At 50.3% G+C, this 18,961-nt stretch overlaps 4 protein-coding genes across 5 annotated transcripts in view; 1 reads left to right on the top strand and 3 right to left on the bottom strand.

Moving 5' to 3' along the window:
* Positions 1-18,961, top strand: part of LOC135391175 (protein O-linked-mannose beta-1,2-N-acetylglucosaminyltransferase 1-like) — a 224,411-nt gene that overhangs the window by 124,809 nt on the left and 80,641 nt on the right. The window lies entirely within an intron of this gene.
* LOC135391081 (uncharacterized) lies at positions 9,230-10,492 on the bottom strand. Its single transcript, XM_064621176.1, has one exon. It carries the CDS (start codon positions 10,490-10,492, stop codon positions 9,230-9,232), a length of 1,263 nt encoding a protein of 420 aa, XP_064477246.1.
* LOC135392738 (uncharacterized) lies at positions 12,171-13,480 on the bottom strand. The gene is made up of 2 exons (XM_064623459.1): positions 13,129-13,480; positions 12,171-12,448 (listed from the first exon to the last, which is right to left on the bottom strand). The coding sequence occupies exons 1-2, from the start codon at positions 13,384-13,386 to the stop codon at positions 12,278-12,280; spliced, it is 429 nt and encodes a 142-aa protein (XP_064479529.1). The 5' UTR covers positions 13,387-13,480; the 3' UTR covers positions 12,171-12,277.
* Positions 14,251-17,016, bottom strand: LOC135392737 (uncharacterized). The gene is made up of 4 exons (XM_064623458.1): positions 16,573-17,016; positions 15,023-15,245; positions 14,617-14,894; positions 14,251-14,536 (listed from the first exon to the last, which is right to left on the bottom strand). The coding sequence occupies exons 1-4, from the start codon at positions 16,927-16,929 to the stop codon at positions 14,387-14,389; spliced, it is 1,008 nt and encodes a 335-aa protein (XP_064479528.1). The 5' UTR covers positions 16,930-17,016; the 3' UTR covers positions 14,251-14,386.

The following is an 18,961-nucleotide window of genomic DNA, read 5'->3' as shown; positions in this document are numbered from 1 at the left end:
TATAAATATAATAGAATAATAGAACAACAAAAGAGATTAGCTCCAGCTACACCATTCCAGTCCGATCTGCAGCTCCTGAATGTTTTCAGTCGAAACAATGCATAGTGCATAACATATTTATGCAAAACATATTTATTTAAAAATCAACTTTTTTCATTTTCAAGTTCATTTGTATGCGAACGTGTATAATACTAATGGCTCGTGTGTCTGGTTAACGTATTTACGCATAATTACAAACTTTAATTACAACATCGCCAAAAGCGCCAAAATTGGTGGAAAATAAACGTAAAAGTAAAGGCAAACGGTAAAGTAATTATTTTTGCAAACCTACACGTTTAGAAATGAACTTTATGAAATGAAAAGTTCATTTTTAAGACTGTATGTCTTACGCATGACTGGCGAGCATTTTAGACGATCTAATTGAAATACATTAACAATCTATGTATGCACTGTTAGGAAAAAGGGTGGAGCAGTTACACCTTTTAGGAGGTAATAGTTGTCGCATATGTTCTGCCTAAAAGGTTGCAAAGTTCTGCCTGCCACCTACGAATGATAGGGTTACCGTTTCTGATTCGGTGAGCGAGGGGGCGTACGACTTTTTTTTGGCAATTTGAATATATGATGTGAGCTACAAAGAGGAGGCGGAACGCGCGAGCTCACTAAACATTCAGTCTACACTCTTAAAAATCTCCCCGCATAGCACGCTCCTTTATCTCGAATGATATCGTTGTCTGCCCTGCATTTGCTGAAAACGGGAGGCGTACGCCTTTTCTATGAGAATTATGAACAGCATAAGTGTCACAAAAAGGCGTGCGCCTCTCGTTTTCAACAAATCAGGGCAGATAACGATATCATTCGAGATGATGGTTGGCTAGGAGCGTGCTATGCGGCGAAGTTCATTTTTAAGAGTATAGGTCTAATCCTCCACGCAAACGGTTGTCTGGGTCCCTATTGTAATCAGGCACACTACATATGATAATTGCTTTTACCACTCTTTTACACCCTTTATCAGACGCTATGTCGACCTATATAGGTGGTAACTATAGAAGTTACCACCTTTTCACACCTTTTTTTTTCTTCTTAGGGTGTAGAGATTACACGCAGGGTAGGAAGCCATGTGTTGTCTCAAGTATGAGCTGTCTGTTTTCGGGCAGTGTTGAGTTGCGAGACCGCATGCATGCATACAGATTCACTTCAATCGTTCACACAACCTTGCACTGAGTAGCCTCCGAACGAACGCTCCTCCTGCACAAACCGCACGCATTAAACGGAACCTGCATGGTTGGCGCGCTCGCATTAAAGGGTATAAATGTAATAAGGGACGCTTGTCTCGTTACGTGATGAATATAATGAAGAGCAGTCGCGCCGGGTCGTCGTAATAATATTGTGGGGTCACTGCTGGAGATAAGAAGTTCCGTGAAGAAGTTTCTTAATGATGTGACTGCCCTTTTATGTAATGACGATAGCCGGGATAATTGCAGTGGCGGGTCGTACGTGAATGCAGATAGCGCGCCAAAGGACAAGGTGCAGCCCGGTTGATACGTGAATCGATCCCTGCACGACGGCTCGTGTAAAAGTGCTCCTTACGTGGGTGTTGTGTTTTCCGTTTATATTTTTGCCAGAGATCGATCGTGACGCAATTAAGAGTAGGCATTATTTGGCGTCCCAGCTTGCTTGCAGCGACCCATTTGTGTTGAGGCTCTGGGAACGTACGCTTAAAAAAAATGGCCGCGTTCTTGTGGCATTGTACAAAACGGGTTTTAATACGGTAGCTTTATAGCGTTGTCACGTGGCCAGAAGACCGATGGACCGTGGTGGAAGACCGATAAAGGTGCCGTTTTGAAACATAACTTCCCCGTCTGACACGCTCTCTGCACAAACCACTGCGCCGAATGATAAACTCTAAAAGCAGAGCTTCACCGCATAGCACGCTCCTTGCCAGCCATCATCCCGAATGACAACGTTCTCTCCCTTGATTTGTCGAAAACGGGGGGCGTACGCCATTTTTGTGGCAATTATGAACTGCATAATGCCACAAAAATGTCGTACGCCCCCCCCCCCCCCCCCCATTTTCAGTAAATCGGGGGAAACAACGATGTCACTCGGGATGATGGTTGGCTAGGAGCATGCTATGTGGTGAAGCCCATCTCCCTCGCTCCAGCTCGGGCACGCTAGCGGACATCTTCTACCCCGGTGGTTCTTCTGCCGAACGTTCCGCTACAGCAAGAAACCTTATTCTCTTTCTGCTGAAGGCAGGTCTTGCTCAACGACCCATCTAACACTTTGCTCTATCCGACGAACGCATCCACCCACTGCACATCTCCGCCCTTCATCCTCTATCCTACATCTGTCTTTCTTTCCTCTCCATTTTTTTTTTTTTTTGCTATAGTCGTGACGACGCCCACTTCTGTACGGCCAACAACAGCGAGCCGATCCTGCCATTACCCCCCCCCCTCCCCTCATTTTTAAGAATGATCGCTTCTGACTTAAGGAGAGGGGAGGGTACGTCCTTTTGTGACAATTAACGTAACTGCATAAGTGTCATAAAAAGGCGTAGGTCTCCCGTTTTCAACAAATATCAGGGGAGAGCATGATGTTATTCAGTATTATGGTTGCCTATAGGAGCCTGTAGTTTGTCTGTAAAAGTGTGGTGTACACTCTAAAAACAGAGGGGGGGGGGGGAGGTCGAGGTAGCTTGCCGTTGTTGGCCGCACTCAAGTGGGCATCATCACGACTCTAACAAAAAAAAAGGGGGGGGGGGAGAGGGGAGTTGACGATTTCGAAGTGAGGCATAGGTGGGATGACCGATACTGATGGGACGGAGGCACACTGTAGATGAGAGGTGCGCTAGAGTGGTCTTTCCGCGAGGCCCGTTTCTTGAAGAAAGCGCACGAGGCCGCGAGTTTTTGAAAGTCGTTCTGCATAAGAACCTTCGGGGAAGAGGACGTCCGCCAGTATATGCCAGGCCTGGCGTGGGGAAGATGAGTTTCCCGCATAGTATGTATGCGCGGCATTCTGTCAGGATATGTTCGATAGTCTCCGGATGATTACAGTGTCCGCAACTGGAGTCCTCCCTGGAGCCGATCTTGAACAGTTGCGAGGTCGTGAACGCAGATCCCGTGCGTAACCGATGGAGCATTGTCTGCATACCACGGGGAAGATCTATCGTGGGAAGAGAGGGTCGATGATTCTGCATGATGTCCTGTATGCCAGGATGACGCACCTCAACTAGCTGTTTGACGATGAGATGCCGACATGTCTGATGCCGACATGAGACGGGATCCATTGGAGAGTAAGCTCACCTCCGGTTAGCCTATATGCTGGGCACACGACCTCCTTATACAGCGGGCTAGGATGCTACCACACATGGGGTTCATCACGTTGCAGAGGGCACTTCTGGAGTCCGTAAGCAAAATGGCCTTAGTTATTCCGGTGACTTGAACCGCAGCAGCTGCGTGTAACAAGGCCAGGAGTTGAGATAGGGTAACGAACTGATTTCCTTTGCCAGGCCATGTTCATTGACGGGATGTAGGATGCACTGGTAGCGCTCTCGGAACGATGGTCAATGGAGCCATCCGTGAACACCAGAGTATGCGTGTGATAGACGTCGCTTATCAGGTTCTCAGCCGCCATCCTGGCCACCAGGGGGCTGGACTCGCTCTTCTTCCGTAAACCCGGGATGTGAAGCGTTGTTGCGGGCACGAACTCACGCCGTGGCGGCGTAGGTCGACTAGCTGGAAGCCGAGGAAGAGCCCCCCTGTTGGCTAGAGAGCTGGTGGCACTAGCCAGGCGTCCTAGCGATGTGTGTGTCCTTTGTTCGAGGTCTGTAAAGAGGGAATGCTTGTTGATAGATGTTGCCGCATTATCCAGAAACTGTAGTCCTTTGAGCTCAGAGTGGACACTGACAGGTTTCACCGCATAGCACGCTCTGCACCAACCATTGCCACAAATGATAGGGCTTCTGATTCGAAAGAGAGAGTGGGCGTACGCCTTTTTGTATAAATTTGGATACATGATAAAATTGATAATTGACACAAAAAGGTGTACGTCTCGTTGCCTCTTCGAATCAGAAGCGATAAGCCTATATCATTCGTAGCAATGGTTGGCGCAGTGCGTGCTATGCGGTGAAGTTCTGTTTTTAGAGTGTAGCTTGCATGCGTATTTTTACATGAGTAACTCCAGCAGGAAGGTGTCTTTTCACGGAGTGGCGAAGCGCTTAACGTAATTGGGAGCTTTTCTATCGCATTTTGTGCTGTGATGGAGCCGCTACACAAAGATACCGGTTTGTTGAGGCACACTGTAAAAAGGAAAGAGCCCGATATGTAGCGGGATTCAGCATTGAAAAGCACAGGTGTGCGCAGACATTAAAACACGTTCGAGCTTTCCTCATCGTGCAAGGCCGCGGGAGAGCTTCCAGCATCATTATAACCCACGTAACGGTTGTTGCAAGTTTAAAGAACTGGTTCGGCGAAGGTGAAAGTCTGGAGCAGCGAAGAAAATACCACCCGATTGGCAGCATTCCGACCACCGGTCATGCTCACCGACTGCCCTTTGACCGGGAGCATGGGAGAGATACGACATTTTTACTTAGGCCAGCCGTGACGTAATGCTTTGGCAAGCACGCAATCCCCGTATTGAAGCCAGGAAGAAAGTTTAATTGCCGCAGGACAGACAGGATGCTGGTTTAACGTGAGCACGCTCGCATTTCAGTCTGGACAGAGGTATGGGAAACCGACTTGAACGGTTCCCGTAATTAAGGTCACGTCACGCGATGACGTTGCGGTCTTGTCGATAAGCAAATATCTGGTGAGATAATGCATAGTAATTGGGGTAATGACTTTGTTTGCTGTGATCATTTTGCTTCAGTGCAATCTATCACACTGACGGACCGCAATCAATCTCGCGGGTTCTTCGGGGCTCAAGAAATGTCGTGCGACTACAAGAATTACAGACGAGTGGCAGGGGCCGAGTGTTTTTAGCGGTTAAGCGGAGCGGCCGGGTTTAAAGCGCCCGCTCATTGGTGGTAGGGGTCCCCAAGGTCGTGCTGAAGACTGGGAGGTGGTGGGTTCGAATCCTACCACTGATTGCACTCTATATAAATAGAACTTCACCGCATAGCACGCCGTGCGTCAACCATTGCCAGGAATTGTATCAAGGTAACTGAAGGGCGCTGACAAGGGCTACAGCTTCCTTATTCGAGGAGAGAGTGGGGCATACACCTTTTTGTGGCAATTATGATATATCAAAATTGTCACAAAAAAGGCGTACGCCCCCCCTCCCTCTCTCTCTCTTCGAATAAGAAGCGATACCCCTTTCGTTCCTGGCAATGGTTGGTGCGCACAGCGTGCTGTGCGATGAAGTTCTATTTATAGAGTGCAATCGATGGTAGGATTTGAACCCACCACCACCCAGTCTTCAGCACGACCTTGGGGACCCCCACCACCAACGACCGGGCGCTTTAAACCGCTCGGCCCTGCCGCGACAATTGCAGCCCACTTCCTGGACAAATATACACTCTTAAAAATGAACTTCACCGCATAGCACGCTCGTAGCCAACCATCATCTCGAATGACATCGTTATCTGCCCTGATTTGTTGAAAACGGGAGGCGTACGCCTCTTTTGTGACACTTATGCTGTTCATAGTTGTCACAGAAAAGGCGTACGCCTCCCGTTTCGAACAAATCAGGGCATATAACGATATCATTCGAGATGATGGTTGGCTACGAGCGTGCTATGCGGTGAAGTTAATTTTGAAGAGTGTAGTGCTTAAGTAGCAGGGCTCCGGAGCGAACGGAAAAGTTGAACTGAAAGCTGGGGGAAAGAATACATAAACGTGGGCGAAGCGTAACGGACACCGAAACAAAATTTTATGCTCCTGAGGGAAACCGAATATACGAGGGGTGTTCAAGTCAAACCGGGACGTTCAGTCTCCTGAGTGTACAAATGGCTCGCGCTACTTCTTTTTCGTCATTTTCACACGCGGCAGGCCTCCGCGTTCACCACGTGGTGGTCCAAAGTTTGTGCAAAACAGAAGACACGTGCTGGACAAGATGGCCGGCAACGCGAGGTGAGCGCGCACATCGAACAGCGAATTGTAATGAAGGTTCTCGTGAATGAAGGCGTAAAGCCATCTAAAATTCACAGAAGACTTCAGGCTCAGTATAGCCACGATACATTTAGCCGCAGCAGAGCGTTTGAGTGGTGCAAACGGTTCTGAGACGGCCGTACATCAGTGCAGGATGATCCCGGCCGGGGCGGCTCAGAGCCCAGTGTCAGAGTTCAACATCCAACTTGTGGAGCGCCTGATCCTCAAGGACCGACGGATAACATGTCTCGAACTGGATCGAAACACGGACCTTTCTGTGGGAAAGTTGAACACTATCATTCATGAACACCTCCAGTTTCGGAAAGTTAGTACCCGTTGGGTCCCGAGGCAGCTCTCCGTGTTTACCCGGCAGAGAAGGCTCGAAATCTCCCAAGAGCTAAGGTACCGTTTCGACACTGATGGAAGACAGCCGTTACTTGATCGGATCACTACGTGCGATCAAACGTGGGTGCACCATTTCACTGGGTCTAAACGCGCATCGAAACAGTGGAAGCATCCAGCCTCGCCAGTTCCCAAGAAGTTTCGAAGTACCCCGTCTGCGGGTAAGGTCATTGCCACGGTTTTCTGGGACAAGGCTGGCGTTGTTCAGGTTGATTTTCTGCCCAGTGGTACCACCATCAATAGTGCATATTACTGCCAGGTTTTCAGGGATGTGCATAAGGCGCTGAAGCAAAAGCGGCCGGGCCTCATCACCAAAGGAGTCCTCCTCCTACAGGACCATGCACGCCCGCATACCGCGCTTCTCACGACACGCACCTTACAGGAACTTGACTGGGAGTTGCTGCCACATCCCCCTTCCAGTCCAGACCTCGCCACCCGCAATTTCCATCTCTTCAGGCCACTGAAGGCGTTCCTTGGGGACCGCCACTTCAGCTGCGACTATACGAGGATTGCGGTCCGATCATGGCTGCTACGCGCCGGTAAGGATTTCTACGCTGCTGGGAGCCAAGCCCTCGTGAAACGCTGGGACAAGTGCATTAGTGCAGCTGGAGATTACGTTGAAAAATAAAACTAATTTCTCGCCTGTAAGTTCATTTTACTTTTGCAAAAAAATGAAAAGTCCCGGTTTGACTTGAACGCCCCTCGTATGTTTTCGGTTTTCGGTTCAAATGTAAAATTTAAGTGTTTGGCCCTCAAGGGTGCGTAACGCAAGACCTGAAGTGCACAATACATGGCATCCATCGATGTTTGGGTAGGAAACTCCAGAAACCTCACATTACAATGTGCCCGAGCGCAAGACGGCTCCTTATTTTTGCCTGTACCTTGTAACCTCTCTGTCTCTATTTCTTTCTCTGTTGGAAAGAATAAAGAGGATTATTTTCGCAGCAATCAGTTCTCCATACACCGTGCGAGACTGAACCGGTTCGAACCAGTTTCGAACCGTTATTTTTTTACGCCGGAGCTGAACCGGTCCGGCAGTGAACCGTTTTGTTTGAAGCGAAACGAAAACCGGAACGAAAAACCTTTCTGTTCGACACTTTGCTTAATAGTGAAGGATATAGTGGTGGTGGTTACAGGAAGGAATAGTGAAGGTTATCGTTAAACATTTCTGATATGGCTGGTCCTATGCACCGTGGTTTCTCGGCAACGCTGTAAATAGTAAAAGTGAAAAGCTGTAATAGTAAAAAGCAACGCTGGTTGGCACATGAACACTTTCTTCATGCACTTCCACATTTATAGGCGCCATAATTTCGAACTGGCATGCACAGGGAAACGCAAAGAGAATGTGCTAAGGTATTAGGGGGCTTTGTTACGATGACAGGAAACGACGTTGACACTGCATTCTTCCGCGGCTCCGATCATAAACGCAGTGGATGTTATCCTCTGCCGTCTATACCCGGCTCAAATCCAATTTGAGGCACTCAACGCTTGTCTGCTTTCGAAGCTGTTTGTTTTGCATATACGGTCGCTGCTTTCCTGCCATTGGCTGCGTATCCCTAACCTTCGCTCGTCAGAATCAATATATGCACGTGATGCAGGCACCCAACTAGGTTTGGATATATGCGAAACGCTCTCGGCAGTTCCTTCGTAGACAGGCTGACGGAGTCCGTATACTGAATCTCGTTGTCTACAGAGTCCTATCGAATACACGGCTAGAATAGTGTGTTGGTTATGGACATGGACATTCGAAGAAGGCGACAAGGCACATTGTTGTCCGCGTTTTAAATACTTATGCCACTTACGTCATTGAAAACATACGGGTAGCAAATTGTGTTCCCCCACAAGATTTTCTTTTTGTCACGCGGAAGTATAACATAATTAATTTCTAGTTTTGCGAAGCATGACAGAAGCGTCCTTGGCTTCATCAGACGTAATCTGAGGATGGCCCCCAAACACTTAACTTATCTCTCGCTTGTACGAGCAAAGGCTCGAACATGCCTCCGCCATCAGGGAACCTCCACAACGATACCTTATCGATTCGCTTGAATCTATTCAAAACAGAGCAACTCGCTTCATCGCTAACGTATTACTCATCACTTACGTCAGTAACAACATTAAAATACAATTTCTCTCTTTCTCTTCTGGAACACCGGCGCAGCATAATGAAATTATCGCTATATATTTCACCGCTTTTTCCACTCATTTCCACCAGCTCAATGTCCCGTCTCGCGTTGCGAGGTTATTTTCCCACGCAACACTACAACATTGCAACACCGATTTGTTCTCAAAATCGATCTTTTGTAACACTACCATCGATTGGAATGACCTCCCTAGTAACCTTGCACTCATCGACGAAAACTACCTTCCGCAAGCAAATCCTCACTCTTATACCACACTCTTAGAAATGAACTTCACCGCATAGCACCCTCGATCAAATGAAACTTGGCGGATGACTCGAGTCCCCTTTGGTGCCAGGTCCAGCCCCTTTCTTCTTTCCGCCACTATTCGACATCACTTACGGCAGTCTGAAGGGGACTACCCGGAGACAGCGGCGCTTCTACAGGACCATTTCTACGTCGACGACTTGGTGGTCACCGTGGAAACATCATCAGACGCAGAGATTCTGTACCAGGACACTTTGCGAATATTTGAGGCTGCAGGCATGAAAGTGAAGAAGTGGGTGACCAATGACGGGAGCCTATTACGCCAGATGTTCAACGACGGCAGCACAACGCCCAAGTTCATTCCATGGATGGCATGTATGGCATGGTATGTATGTATGGATGGAGGATGTACGTTTTAACCCACTTCTTCCAGCATTGATGAGTCAATTCTTCCCTATACATCCACCGGCGTCTCAACTGTTGCGCTGTAGGTGTTGTTCCTGCTTCGGGTTCGCGACACGGTAGCGCGGTGAGCCTTTGCCCAATCAGAAAGTGTGATGGCGTGACGGCAGAAAGGTCGTCTGGATCTTCGAACAGATACGTCAGAGGCCGAGAATTCATCACCGCCTCCACCTCTGTGAGAACGGTAGAGAGTTCCTCGTAGCGGAGGGCGCTTCGACCCAGGACTGTACGCAGGCAGGTTTTGGTACTGCGAATCAGGCGTTCCCAAAACCCACCCCACCATGCTCCTCGCTCCACTATGAATTTCCAGGTGATCCGTCGTGCAGTCAAGAATACGTTTACCTGAGCGTTTTGTGACAACCAGGCAGGGGTGAGTTCGCGACTGGCTCGCTTGAATGTCCGAAAATTGTCTGAATATATAGTGGCGGGTACGCCCCGTCTTGATATGAACCTTCTAAGAGCCATTAGGAAATCCTCGGTAGTCATAGACTTCGTCAGCTCTAGGTGAACAGCCCTAGTGACGGCACAGGTAAAAATCAGGATGTAGCACTTTCTTCCGCCGCCTTTTGAACACTTGTAGTACAGTGGACCCGCAAAATCGGTGCCTGTCACTTCAAATGGTGCGGACTGTGACAAGCGGTCTCGTGGTAGCGGAGCGGTAACTTCTGTGCACGCCTGAACCTTTGCTCGTCGGCAAGTGCGACATCCATTTAGGATCCTCTTCACAGCCTGACGACCACGGAGAACCCAGTACTCTTCCCGAAGCGCGGCGAGTGTCTCCTGAACTCCAGCATGCAGAAGCCTGACATGAGCCCGGAAAACTAAAAGAGCGGTGAACGGGTGGTCAGCGGGAATGACGATGGGATGCCTCTGGGTTTCTTCAAAATCGCTGTACTGAAGGCGGCCCGTCAAACGGAGAACACCATCGTCATCATGAAAGACAGACACATTTTGTAAGGACTTGTGCACCGCGGGATGAGAACCGAAATTTTGACGCTGTGCCGCTGTGACCCAGTATGTTTCCGCTGCAACTACCTCGGCGGCCATCAATGGTCCCCTCCTTTCGGCTGTGGTATGCCTACAGTTGTGCAGGAATCTTGACACCCAAGCGGTAACTCTCAGCAGACGGTGGAGTGAACTGTATTTGGCAACATCCATTAGGGTAGTAGTAGCCAAGATGGGTACTCAGCACGCCGTCTGGGCCTTTGTTTCGTTTCGTACCTCGACGCAGGGTTCATCCGGAGTACGCCATGCTGGAGGCCAAGACTTTTGATCCATAAGCCACGAGGGCCCCTGCCACCATACACTGTTGTTCAGCAATTGGAGACATGAAGTGCCTCTCGTGAGAAGATCCGCGGGATTTTCTTTGCCGGGGCAGTGACGCCACTGACTAGGCTCCGTACCAGCCCGTATCTCCGACACCCGGTTCTGTACAAAAGGTTTCCAGTCGTTCGTCGATCCGTAAATCCAGTAGAGTGTTATCTCAGAGTCCGTCCATAACACCGTGGGTACAGTGGACAGAGATAACGTCGTCTGTAAGAATCTCATAAGCCTGGTCGCGATGACGGCACCCATTAACTCGAGTCTCGGTAAGGAGACCGTTTTGACCGGGGCCACCCGAGACTTTGCCAAAAGAAGATCCGCACTGTAATGACCGTCCCTGTCGAGCGTCACCAGGTATGCGGCCGCACCGTATGCTCGCGGACTCGCGTCGCAAAACATGTGCAGCGCGATGCTGCCCTCCGACATCTTCCCGCCGAGCCGCCGTGGTAACGAGACGCGAGACAATAAAGGCACCTGCTGGCACCAAGACGACCACACTCCCATCAGGTCTTCTGGTGGTTCTTCGTCCCAACTCATCTTGGAGAGCCAAATCGGTTGTAGCAAAATCTTGGCTGTCAACACGAAAGGCGCCACATAGCCCAATGGATCATAAATGCGAGCCACTGCTTGCAGTACATACCGTTTGGTATTCGACCGTTGCTCCAGGAACTCATGGATGTTCACTCAGGAAAGTTCATTTTTAAGAGTGCATGGTCACCGCTCACATCAATATACAGGGTGTTCCAGTTAAATCCCCGGGCTAAATAATTCGTGAATGGGTGCACCAATCGAAGAACTTTCTTTTTTACAAGTATCTGTCTGATACCACACTCTTAAAAATGAACTTCACCGCATAGCACGCTCCTAGCCAACCATCATCCCGAGTGATATCGTTCCCTTCCTTGATTTGTTGAAAACGGGAGGCGTACGCCTTTTTGTGACACTTATGCAGAAATGTTAATTGTCATAAAAAGGCGTACGCCTCCCATTTTCCACAAATCATGTGAGAGAACGATGTCAATCGGGATGATGGTTGGCTTGGGGCGTGCTATGTGGTGAAGTTCATTTTTAAGAGTGCACCTAAAAGCTGCGCACCGTGTGAGTGAGTGGGGGGCGCTCATTATTTAATTAAAAATTCAAATGAGTTTCGTGTACGCTCCTAGCCAACCATCGTCCCGAATGATCTCTTCCTTGATTTGACGTACGCCCTCCGTTTTTATACAATCAGGGGAAAGAACGATGTCACTCGGGCTGATGGTTGGCAAGGAGCGTGCTGTGCCCATTTTTAAGAGTGCAGGAGTCTCGCAACGTCACATCACAGCGTCATCACACCTGCTCGCAGTCTTCCAACGTGGGACGGAGAGCGGAGACGCGTGCTTTTGCTAGGAGACTGGCCTCCAGAACTCCCGGTGACGTCATCTACTGACGACACTTGCGACATTTACTGACACTGTAGTAACACTTGCGAACGAGTAGTAGTAGTAGTTGTAGTGAACGAGTGCCAAAGCGGGAGTTGTCGGTTTGCATCGCTGTATACATATCTCCGTTTATTTTACGTTCTTCAAAACAGGGGGAAGTGTTCATTATTGAAGCCTCGAGTAAGGCAGGGCAGGGACAGGGCTAATCGGGATCGTCAGCGAGGATGTCCGTCGTCATCCGGCCGTCCTCTGGCACGCTAGCGTTGCCGTCGTCATAGTCGTCCCCCGAGGTGACGGACCGCGGTGACGCATCGGGTGCTGCTTTCAGAGCCGCTTTCTGCACATCAGAGTGCTGCTTGAGTATCGAGAGGACCTGAAACGGGTGTGAAAGATTGTCATAAAGGGGAAAGTTCGCTCCCTAACGTATAATTGAGGATCATCTCAATAAATGAACACTCCTACGAGCCCTCTCAGTTTCGGAGTTACGCGTATTTTACCGGTACGGAAAGACGATGGATTACCGGGAACACGAACGCGGTGCACCTGGAACGCGAACAAAGACACAAAAGCGACTAAACACGTGACCTCTTCATGCAACTCACGTTGTTTACGTGACCTCATTTGTGTGTATCATCACTACAATGAGGCGACCCTTCACCTTGGTGAAGGAATACGGCTTTGTGAAATGTCGGTGTTCTCCGCTTGCGCTGTTTCGGTTTCGCTATGTCTACCAACGTCATGATCACATCACGGTGACGTTTCTTCGGTAGAGGTCTATTTGGTAAATCAGAGAATGCACTGCCCGAGAAAAAGAAATCTGATAATGGATGCTGGGGGAGCGAACCATTCGAGCACATCCACGATGGCTTCCTTTTGACGGATCGCCTACAGTGTGATGCTTTCGACACACCGTCCAGTTGAATGGTTTCGGGAACAGACTCTTCATTCAAGCGAAGTGGATAGGGAGCTCACAATTTTGTCCTTTGGTGGCCTGACAACCTCTCCTGCTCAGCCTCCGAAATGGCACTAGCAGGAAATAGCCAGAAGGCTTACCTGGACGGACATGCAGACGAAGATACCGAAGGAGACGACAGAGAAGACAGCCAGCGTGATGCTGCAGGGAAAGCCGACCCAACTTTGGGTGGCCGATTGCACAGCAGTCTCCGAGGTAGCGTCCGCCCGTGGTTCTGCTGGTTCAGGGTTCGGTATGGATGACTGACACCGTGTGGCAAGACGCACCGCGCCTTTGGAACGTAGCTGTTCCCCGTCGTCGCCAAGTGCTGTTGTGTCCCTAGACGCTTCATGGCTCATGGGGAAACGTCGAGGTTGCTTCTTCCGTGCTCTTGATGCTTCTGGTCAGTTCGACTGTTCTGCGCGCGGCTGTGCGGTTGCGTCCATGTGGCCACGGGGCCCTTTCATTGTTAGTGATGGCGATTGGACTGGACTTGACTCTGCTTGGTTTCCTTATGGGCTAGTGGAGAATTTAGCCTGGACGCGATGGAAAGTATACGTGTCTGTAAACTGGACGAGACAGCTTGCTACTCCAGGAAGCTACTCCAGGCTTGCTACTCCCTTGTTGGAACCACGGCACCGGCTGAGCTGTCTGTGCATTTCTCCTGGGTTCTCAGACAGTGTAAGCCAAATGTCGGCACAGATTAATGTGTTCTACTCCCAATTACTAGTTCCATGTCAAGTGTGCCCAGGACGCGCGATCCCCACGAGCAACATAGCGCCATATCGACAGGTAGATAGCTGGGCAATAAAAAACACCAACCGCCGAAAACCTGGGGCACAATTGGTCTCATCGGTACTATCTACCATAGGAATAACGTACCTTGCCGCTTGTCGGTTTAGATACTCGATAACTAACCATCAGCATGAGTGGCACCACGGTCGTTAGTCCGTCCGTGGAATATTTTTGCATTGCGTAGACGGGCCGTGGGTGCAGAAAACGGCACAAATCCGCTCTGTAGCTATCCTGATGTCTACCGCCGCCCAATCAAGACTGTCTAGCGCTGTCCTGCTTAGGCCCCCTCGCGCCTATGTTCTGCGGGGTCACAGTTTTACCCACACGTACCTAACCAGTTGCATACCCCAGATGCACCTCCCGTACCCAACCAGCTTCCTTGTGTACACACCGTGGTCTGGGAAATCAGCACCACACAAACATTTTGGCTTAAAGAACATGTTTACTGTTGTAGAGGCTGATTCGCACACTTTCCGAGCCTCCCGTATAATAAATGCTATGGAATAAAAATCCTCGTCGCGCCCATGCACTCATGAGCAGCGAATAGTGGCCTCAAGTGTGCCGTCAAAGCAGCTTCTCGACGTCCTCGCCGTCGTCAAAGTCGCCGTAGTCGTCATCCCAGGCAGAGCCGTTATCGGGAGATGGAAGGCGATCGTGCCGCCTGCGCAGCTGTACCAGGAACCAGTTGATACGATCCATGTCCGCCTCAGGCTTCTATCATGCAAAGATATTGAGCGTCAAGAACTTGCAGCGTCAGAACTACCCCACCTGCCCCCCCCCCCCATATGCCCCACCTTCGAGATGCCATCGTCATCATCGGAGTCAACGTCCACCGGGGCCATGTCTTTCTCTTCGGGGTCGGGTTGGACCACGCCGCGTCTTGACGCATGTCTTGCCGTGGTTGAGCTGGCCCGTCGCCGTCGACTGCTGGTTGTGCTAGCACGCCGTCGGTGGTGCTTGACGGGTCGGCTTGTCGGAGACCAGAAGCGCGAGACCATGTCTCGCAGTCGACGGTCGAACTCTTCACCTGTCGCGGCCGCCATAATGTCTGCGTTCGCTATGGTGCTTGGCCCTGGAAGAAGGTGGACAAAATGTCGAATATCAATACGCATCCTTGTGGCATCCTTGGGACAGAAGCTACATGCACACGAAACTATTGATATTTCTTTCAATTCAAAAGCTACCGAGCTCTTGTCTCACCATCGATGCTGATATTAGACAGCAGTTTGGGAAATCCGTTGGTGTCTGACAGTTTGGTCGTCGGCGACGAGAAACGACCGTAACGGACGTTACGCCACCACCTGGAGGACTTGAGCAAGAGGTTTTGCTCGAAGTCGGTCTTGTAGGCGAGGAGCATCACCAGGGCCACCAAGGCGCCACCGACGACCACAGCCACCGACAGTCGGGCACGGAGCGTTGAGTCCTGAACACAAAATACATCCGTATACCAGAAACCCATTAGCCACACGACCCGACGCGAAACAATATCGTCGCTATCGACTCCATCGGCTAGCGATTATGCTGCAACGCTCCCTATACCCTGTCAAGATGGACCACGATAACGCCCCAGTGACTGCGCACACTACGGGGCTATTATCCGGATAGCGCACCGTTCCTGGTGTACAAGCTGACCTAGACAAACAAGCAGTGGAAGCTCGCACGAATTCCCAAACGAGGTCGCCTACCTAGAGGGGCGACGCGAAAGCGTAACCGTGCTAGCTTCGCAATTCGGACGTTGCTTGAATGGACAAAGGGTTGACGATTCGTACCCTACTTCGTTTCTGCGGCGCGTGCCTGAGCTTAGTCCGCGCCGCCTCTGGCAGCCCATCGGGTGTCTGTCACACTCCAATGAGCGGGAGATTGCTGTCAAGGCGGAAGCGGCGTTTGCAGCTCGCTATGCCTTTTGAGATTTCAACGGGGACGTTAACGTGTAACTGTCTGGTATTGAAAAAGATTGAGAACAAGTTCGAAAGGGAAAGGCAAGGTGCCAGACAAGGTAGCTTCTCGTATTCCCGGAGCGTGTTTTTCCAGTTTGTATGGCTAAAAAGAGGACAGTGACAATTTCTGTCGGAGTACGCGCCTCTGCGGAGAGGGGATAGCCTTGTCTTCGCTTTCTCTTCTATACAACTGTTCTTTGCTCGCTTTGTCGGATAGTTTGCGGCTTGCATTCGCAGACGGTAATTTCAAGGTCGGACTCTGCATTGTCATTGGCGAGCTGTTGAGCCGTAACGGCCGGACGAGCTGGAAATCTCACACAAACTTTTTAGTCTAGTGTAAAACCCAGGACCCGGTGAACGTACAGTAGGCTGAAGCAAGAGGTTTTGTTCGAAAGCCGGTGATATTTCAACAGAGACTGCATGTTCTAGTGCGGGCACCGTCCTCATCATTGGCAGTGCATATTTTTAGTACGCGTTTAGGCATAGTTACGCCAACTCCACTAAAAAGCAGGTTGAAAGCCAACCGTTGTACGAAATGACACTCCCTCCATGATTTGTGGAGATTACGGGGCGTACGCCTTTTTGTGACATGAGCATAACTGCATAAGTGTGACAATGGGAGTGGTGGCGGCGGCGATGTTGTAAGCAGCTTGCCGTCGTTGGCCTCACGACTGTGGGTATAAGCGTCACAAAAAAACGTACGTGTCGTTTTCATGCCATTCGGAATGATAGTTGGCTAGGAGGTTGTTACAATGTTTCAATGTTTTAAGAGTGTACACTAAGGTTGTACGGAAAGCAGCTACGGCAACGTACCTGAGAGTAGTAGTGCGGGTTGGTGGTCGGGCTGACGTGTGGGACATGGGTCACCTCCTGCGGCTCTTCCTCGCTCGGCGTCAGGTATTCCACAGTCATTACGTCGTCCCCGTCGTCCCCAGTCTCGCATATGACGTCCCGGTCGCTGCACGGGTCTCCGCGTCGTTCGACCCCACATGCAACCACTCCTCGAAGGTCCCTTTCACTGCTGGGGGCCGCTTCCAGAGGACGTCTGGCAGACGACGTGGACGCGTAGAGCTCGTGGCCCACATCGCGATGCGTCGACAGCCGCGGTTCGTAGTCGACGAGACTGGGGAAGCCATCGCCTTCCACTCGTTGTTCTGGTTGCTTCGACATGGTGAAAGAACGCTGAAGACAGGAATGGTTCGAAGCTCTGCTCGTCCTTAGTGCGTGCTGCTGTTGTGCTGTTGTGCCACGAACGGCACGCGCATGCTTTCGCCTTCGAGTTTACGTGAAAGTGAATCGTTGCCTTGTGTCTCCCGCGCATGGCACTGCCAGTTAGGCAAAAATCTGCCAAGAAGGGCCCTCTGCATGTGTTCCTTTATTTGCGCAGAGGTCTCCGTGAGTCTTCTGGAACGGCTGTACCGCCAATAAAGAGTCCGTGAAATGTAATGGCACGTCATGCGAGCATATACGGATATCGAGCCGAAGCACAACGTGCGAGTTCCACGCATTATATGTAGGAACCTGGGATGGGATGTAGTATAGGATCCATGCCATGGGGTAACTTCGCCAATAATCCCTGCGGTTACCGTGGTACAGGGAGCATCCCAATGAAGGCTACTGAGGGATGCTCGCATGTTTTCTGTGGCGGATAGTCCTCTTGGACTACCCAAATCCCAGAGCAAGAGGGTTAACACACCCCTCCTTCTCCGGTGCCACCATCATCTCATCTCACCTCCCTTTTTCACCCTCCCTCTTCTTAATCCCGTGGGTGCACCGAGACGCCACTTCAGGGCAGGCTGACCGCGCACCTTCCCCTATATACCTCCCCCCTCCCCCAGTAATCCACCTCAGCAGTTCCCGGGACCACTGCAGGAGGGAACACACCTGGGAGTTTGACGTTTCCGAACGGAAGAGCGTTACTCTATGTATGCGTGACCTCAGAGACAAATATTTTGCTGTTGCAAAATAGTTGGAGTTTCCTCTTTTTTCCTAATTGTGACCTCTAGTAGTGACATATCAGGTGATCCATGCACCTGCGTCGTAAATTTCATGCCAGTATATGAAGTGTATTGTTGTGGATGCACTGAATCAAGGATTTCAGCCCCCCCCCCCCTTTGCATGACTGCGCCTCGGCAAAAAAAGAAGAAAAAATGTATCGGCCTGACCCCATCGGACCGCTGTTTCTCTGTACGGGCAGTTTGTCACAGCGCAGGGTCCCCAGTACTGGGAACGTATGAGGGACAAATATAGCATAAACACCGAGGTTTTTATCTCTTCTAATGGGTCACCAACCTGCTCAAGCTTTATACCGGACGTCGTTTAGTGATAGGCAGCCTTATGAATAACGTGCTGACTTCTTGTCAGTACTTAAGTTAGAAAGAAACGCGGAGAGTGAAAATGAAACAAGCTAAAAGTCTCTGTATATGCTCCATAGAACCAATGCGTGACGTCACCCATCGGGTTTTCGTATAGGAGATCCAGGTCATCTCTTGCCACATCGAACATGTACACCCAGAAGACGGATAGCCGGAAGCGACGTTGTCGGCGCCCACCCGCTCAGTCTGTCACTCATCGGCAATGAGATGCAGGCTCTCCCCTCTAAGGACGTTGGCTCTTCCTGCCTGAAGGCGCTGGAAGCGGTCCGTGGACTACGTGCATGAAACTTGCACGAGGTCAAGTATACCACCCTCATGTCATCGGAAGATTAAAACTGCGAAACAACAGTCCCTTGCTGTCTCTCTCACACAACGTGGTTGTACAGAGTATGGGTTGCCGCTACCCAAGTGCGTACCAGATAACGTCTAAGTGATGGCGATCAGCTCTGGGGAACACTGCCAGGTGTCTGCACTTCGAGTGCCCCCTACGGACTAGAGAGCTCCCCCTACTGTGTCTTTAGAACCCTACTGAACTTATGTCATTGTCATCCACGTATATCATATTGTAGTCTGCCAAAATACTTTTTGCTCCATATGACGCGAAAGTAATTAATTGTTCGTCCTGTGAAGTGTGACGTCATACGTTGTGTTCGTTTGTTCAACTCGCGCGACCCGTGAGATGGAGTCGTGACGTACGTGATCGACTGCAGTGACCCGTATCGAGGGGACAGTCGCTGGAAGTCGATTCTCGAGCACCTATAGTGCTGAATCCTCGAATTTTAGAACGGGTGTCACTGCGACGAAGATGACATCACGAGAGCCGCCCC

This window comes from Ornithodoros turicata, chromosome 4 (assembly GCF_037126465.1).
Source record: "Ornithodoros turicata isolate Travis chromosome 4, ASM3712646v1, whole genome shotgun sequence".
Taxonomy (NCBI): Eukaryota; Metazoa; Arthropoda; class Arachnida; order Ixodida; family Argasidae; genus Ornithodoros; species Ornithodoros turicata.
The sequence above is the reverse complement of the archived record's forward strand: the minus strand, read 5'-3'. Positions and strand labels throughout refer to the sequence as shown.

Coding starts and splice junctions, on each gene's coding strand:
- LOC135391081 (XM_064621176.1), bottom strand. CDS start 10,492: ATGGATGTTGCCAAATACAGTTCACTCCACCGTCTGCTGAGAGTTACC.
- LOC135392738 (XM_064623459.1), bottom strand. CDS start 13,386: ATGAGCCATGAAGCGTCTAGGGACACAACAGCACTTGGCGACGACGGG. Junction 12,449..13,128: donor TCGTCTGCATGTCCGTCCAG/GTAAGCCTTCTG, acceptor CACCCGTTTCAG/GTCCTCTCGATACTCAAGCA.
- LOC135392737 (XM_064623458.1), bottom strand. CDS start 16,929: ATGTCGAAGCAACCAGAACAACGAGTGGAAGGCGATGGCTTCCCCAGT. Junction 15,246..16,572: donor ACCCGCACTACTACTCTCAG/GTACGTTGCCGT, acceptor TTTTGTGTTCAG/GACTCAACGCTCCGTGCCCG. Junction 14,895..15,022: donor GTCTAATATCAGCATCGATG/GTGAGACAAGAG, acceptor ACCTTCTTCCAG/GGCCAAGCACCATAGCGAAC.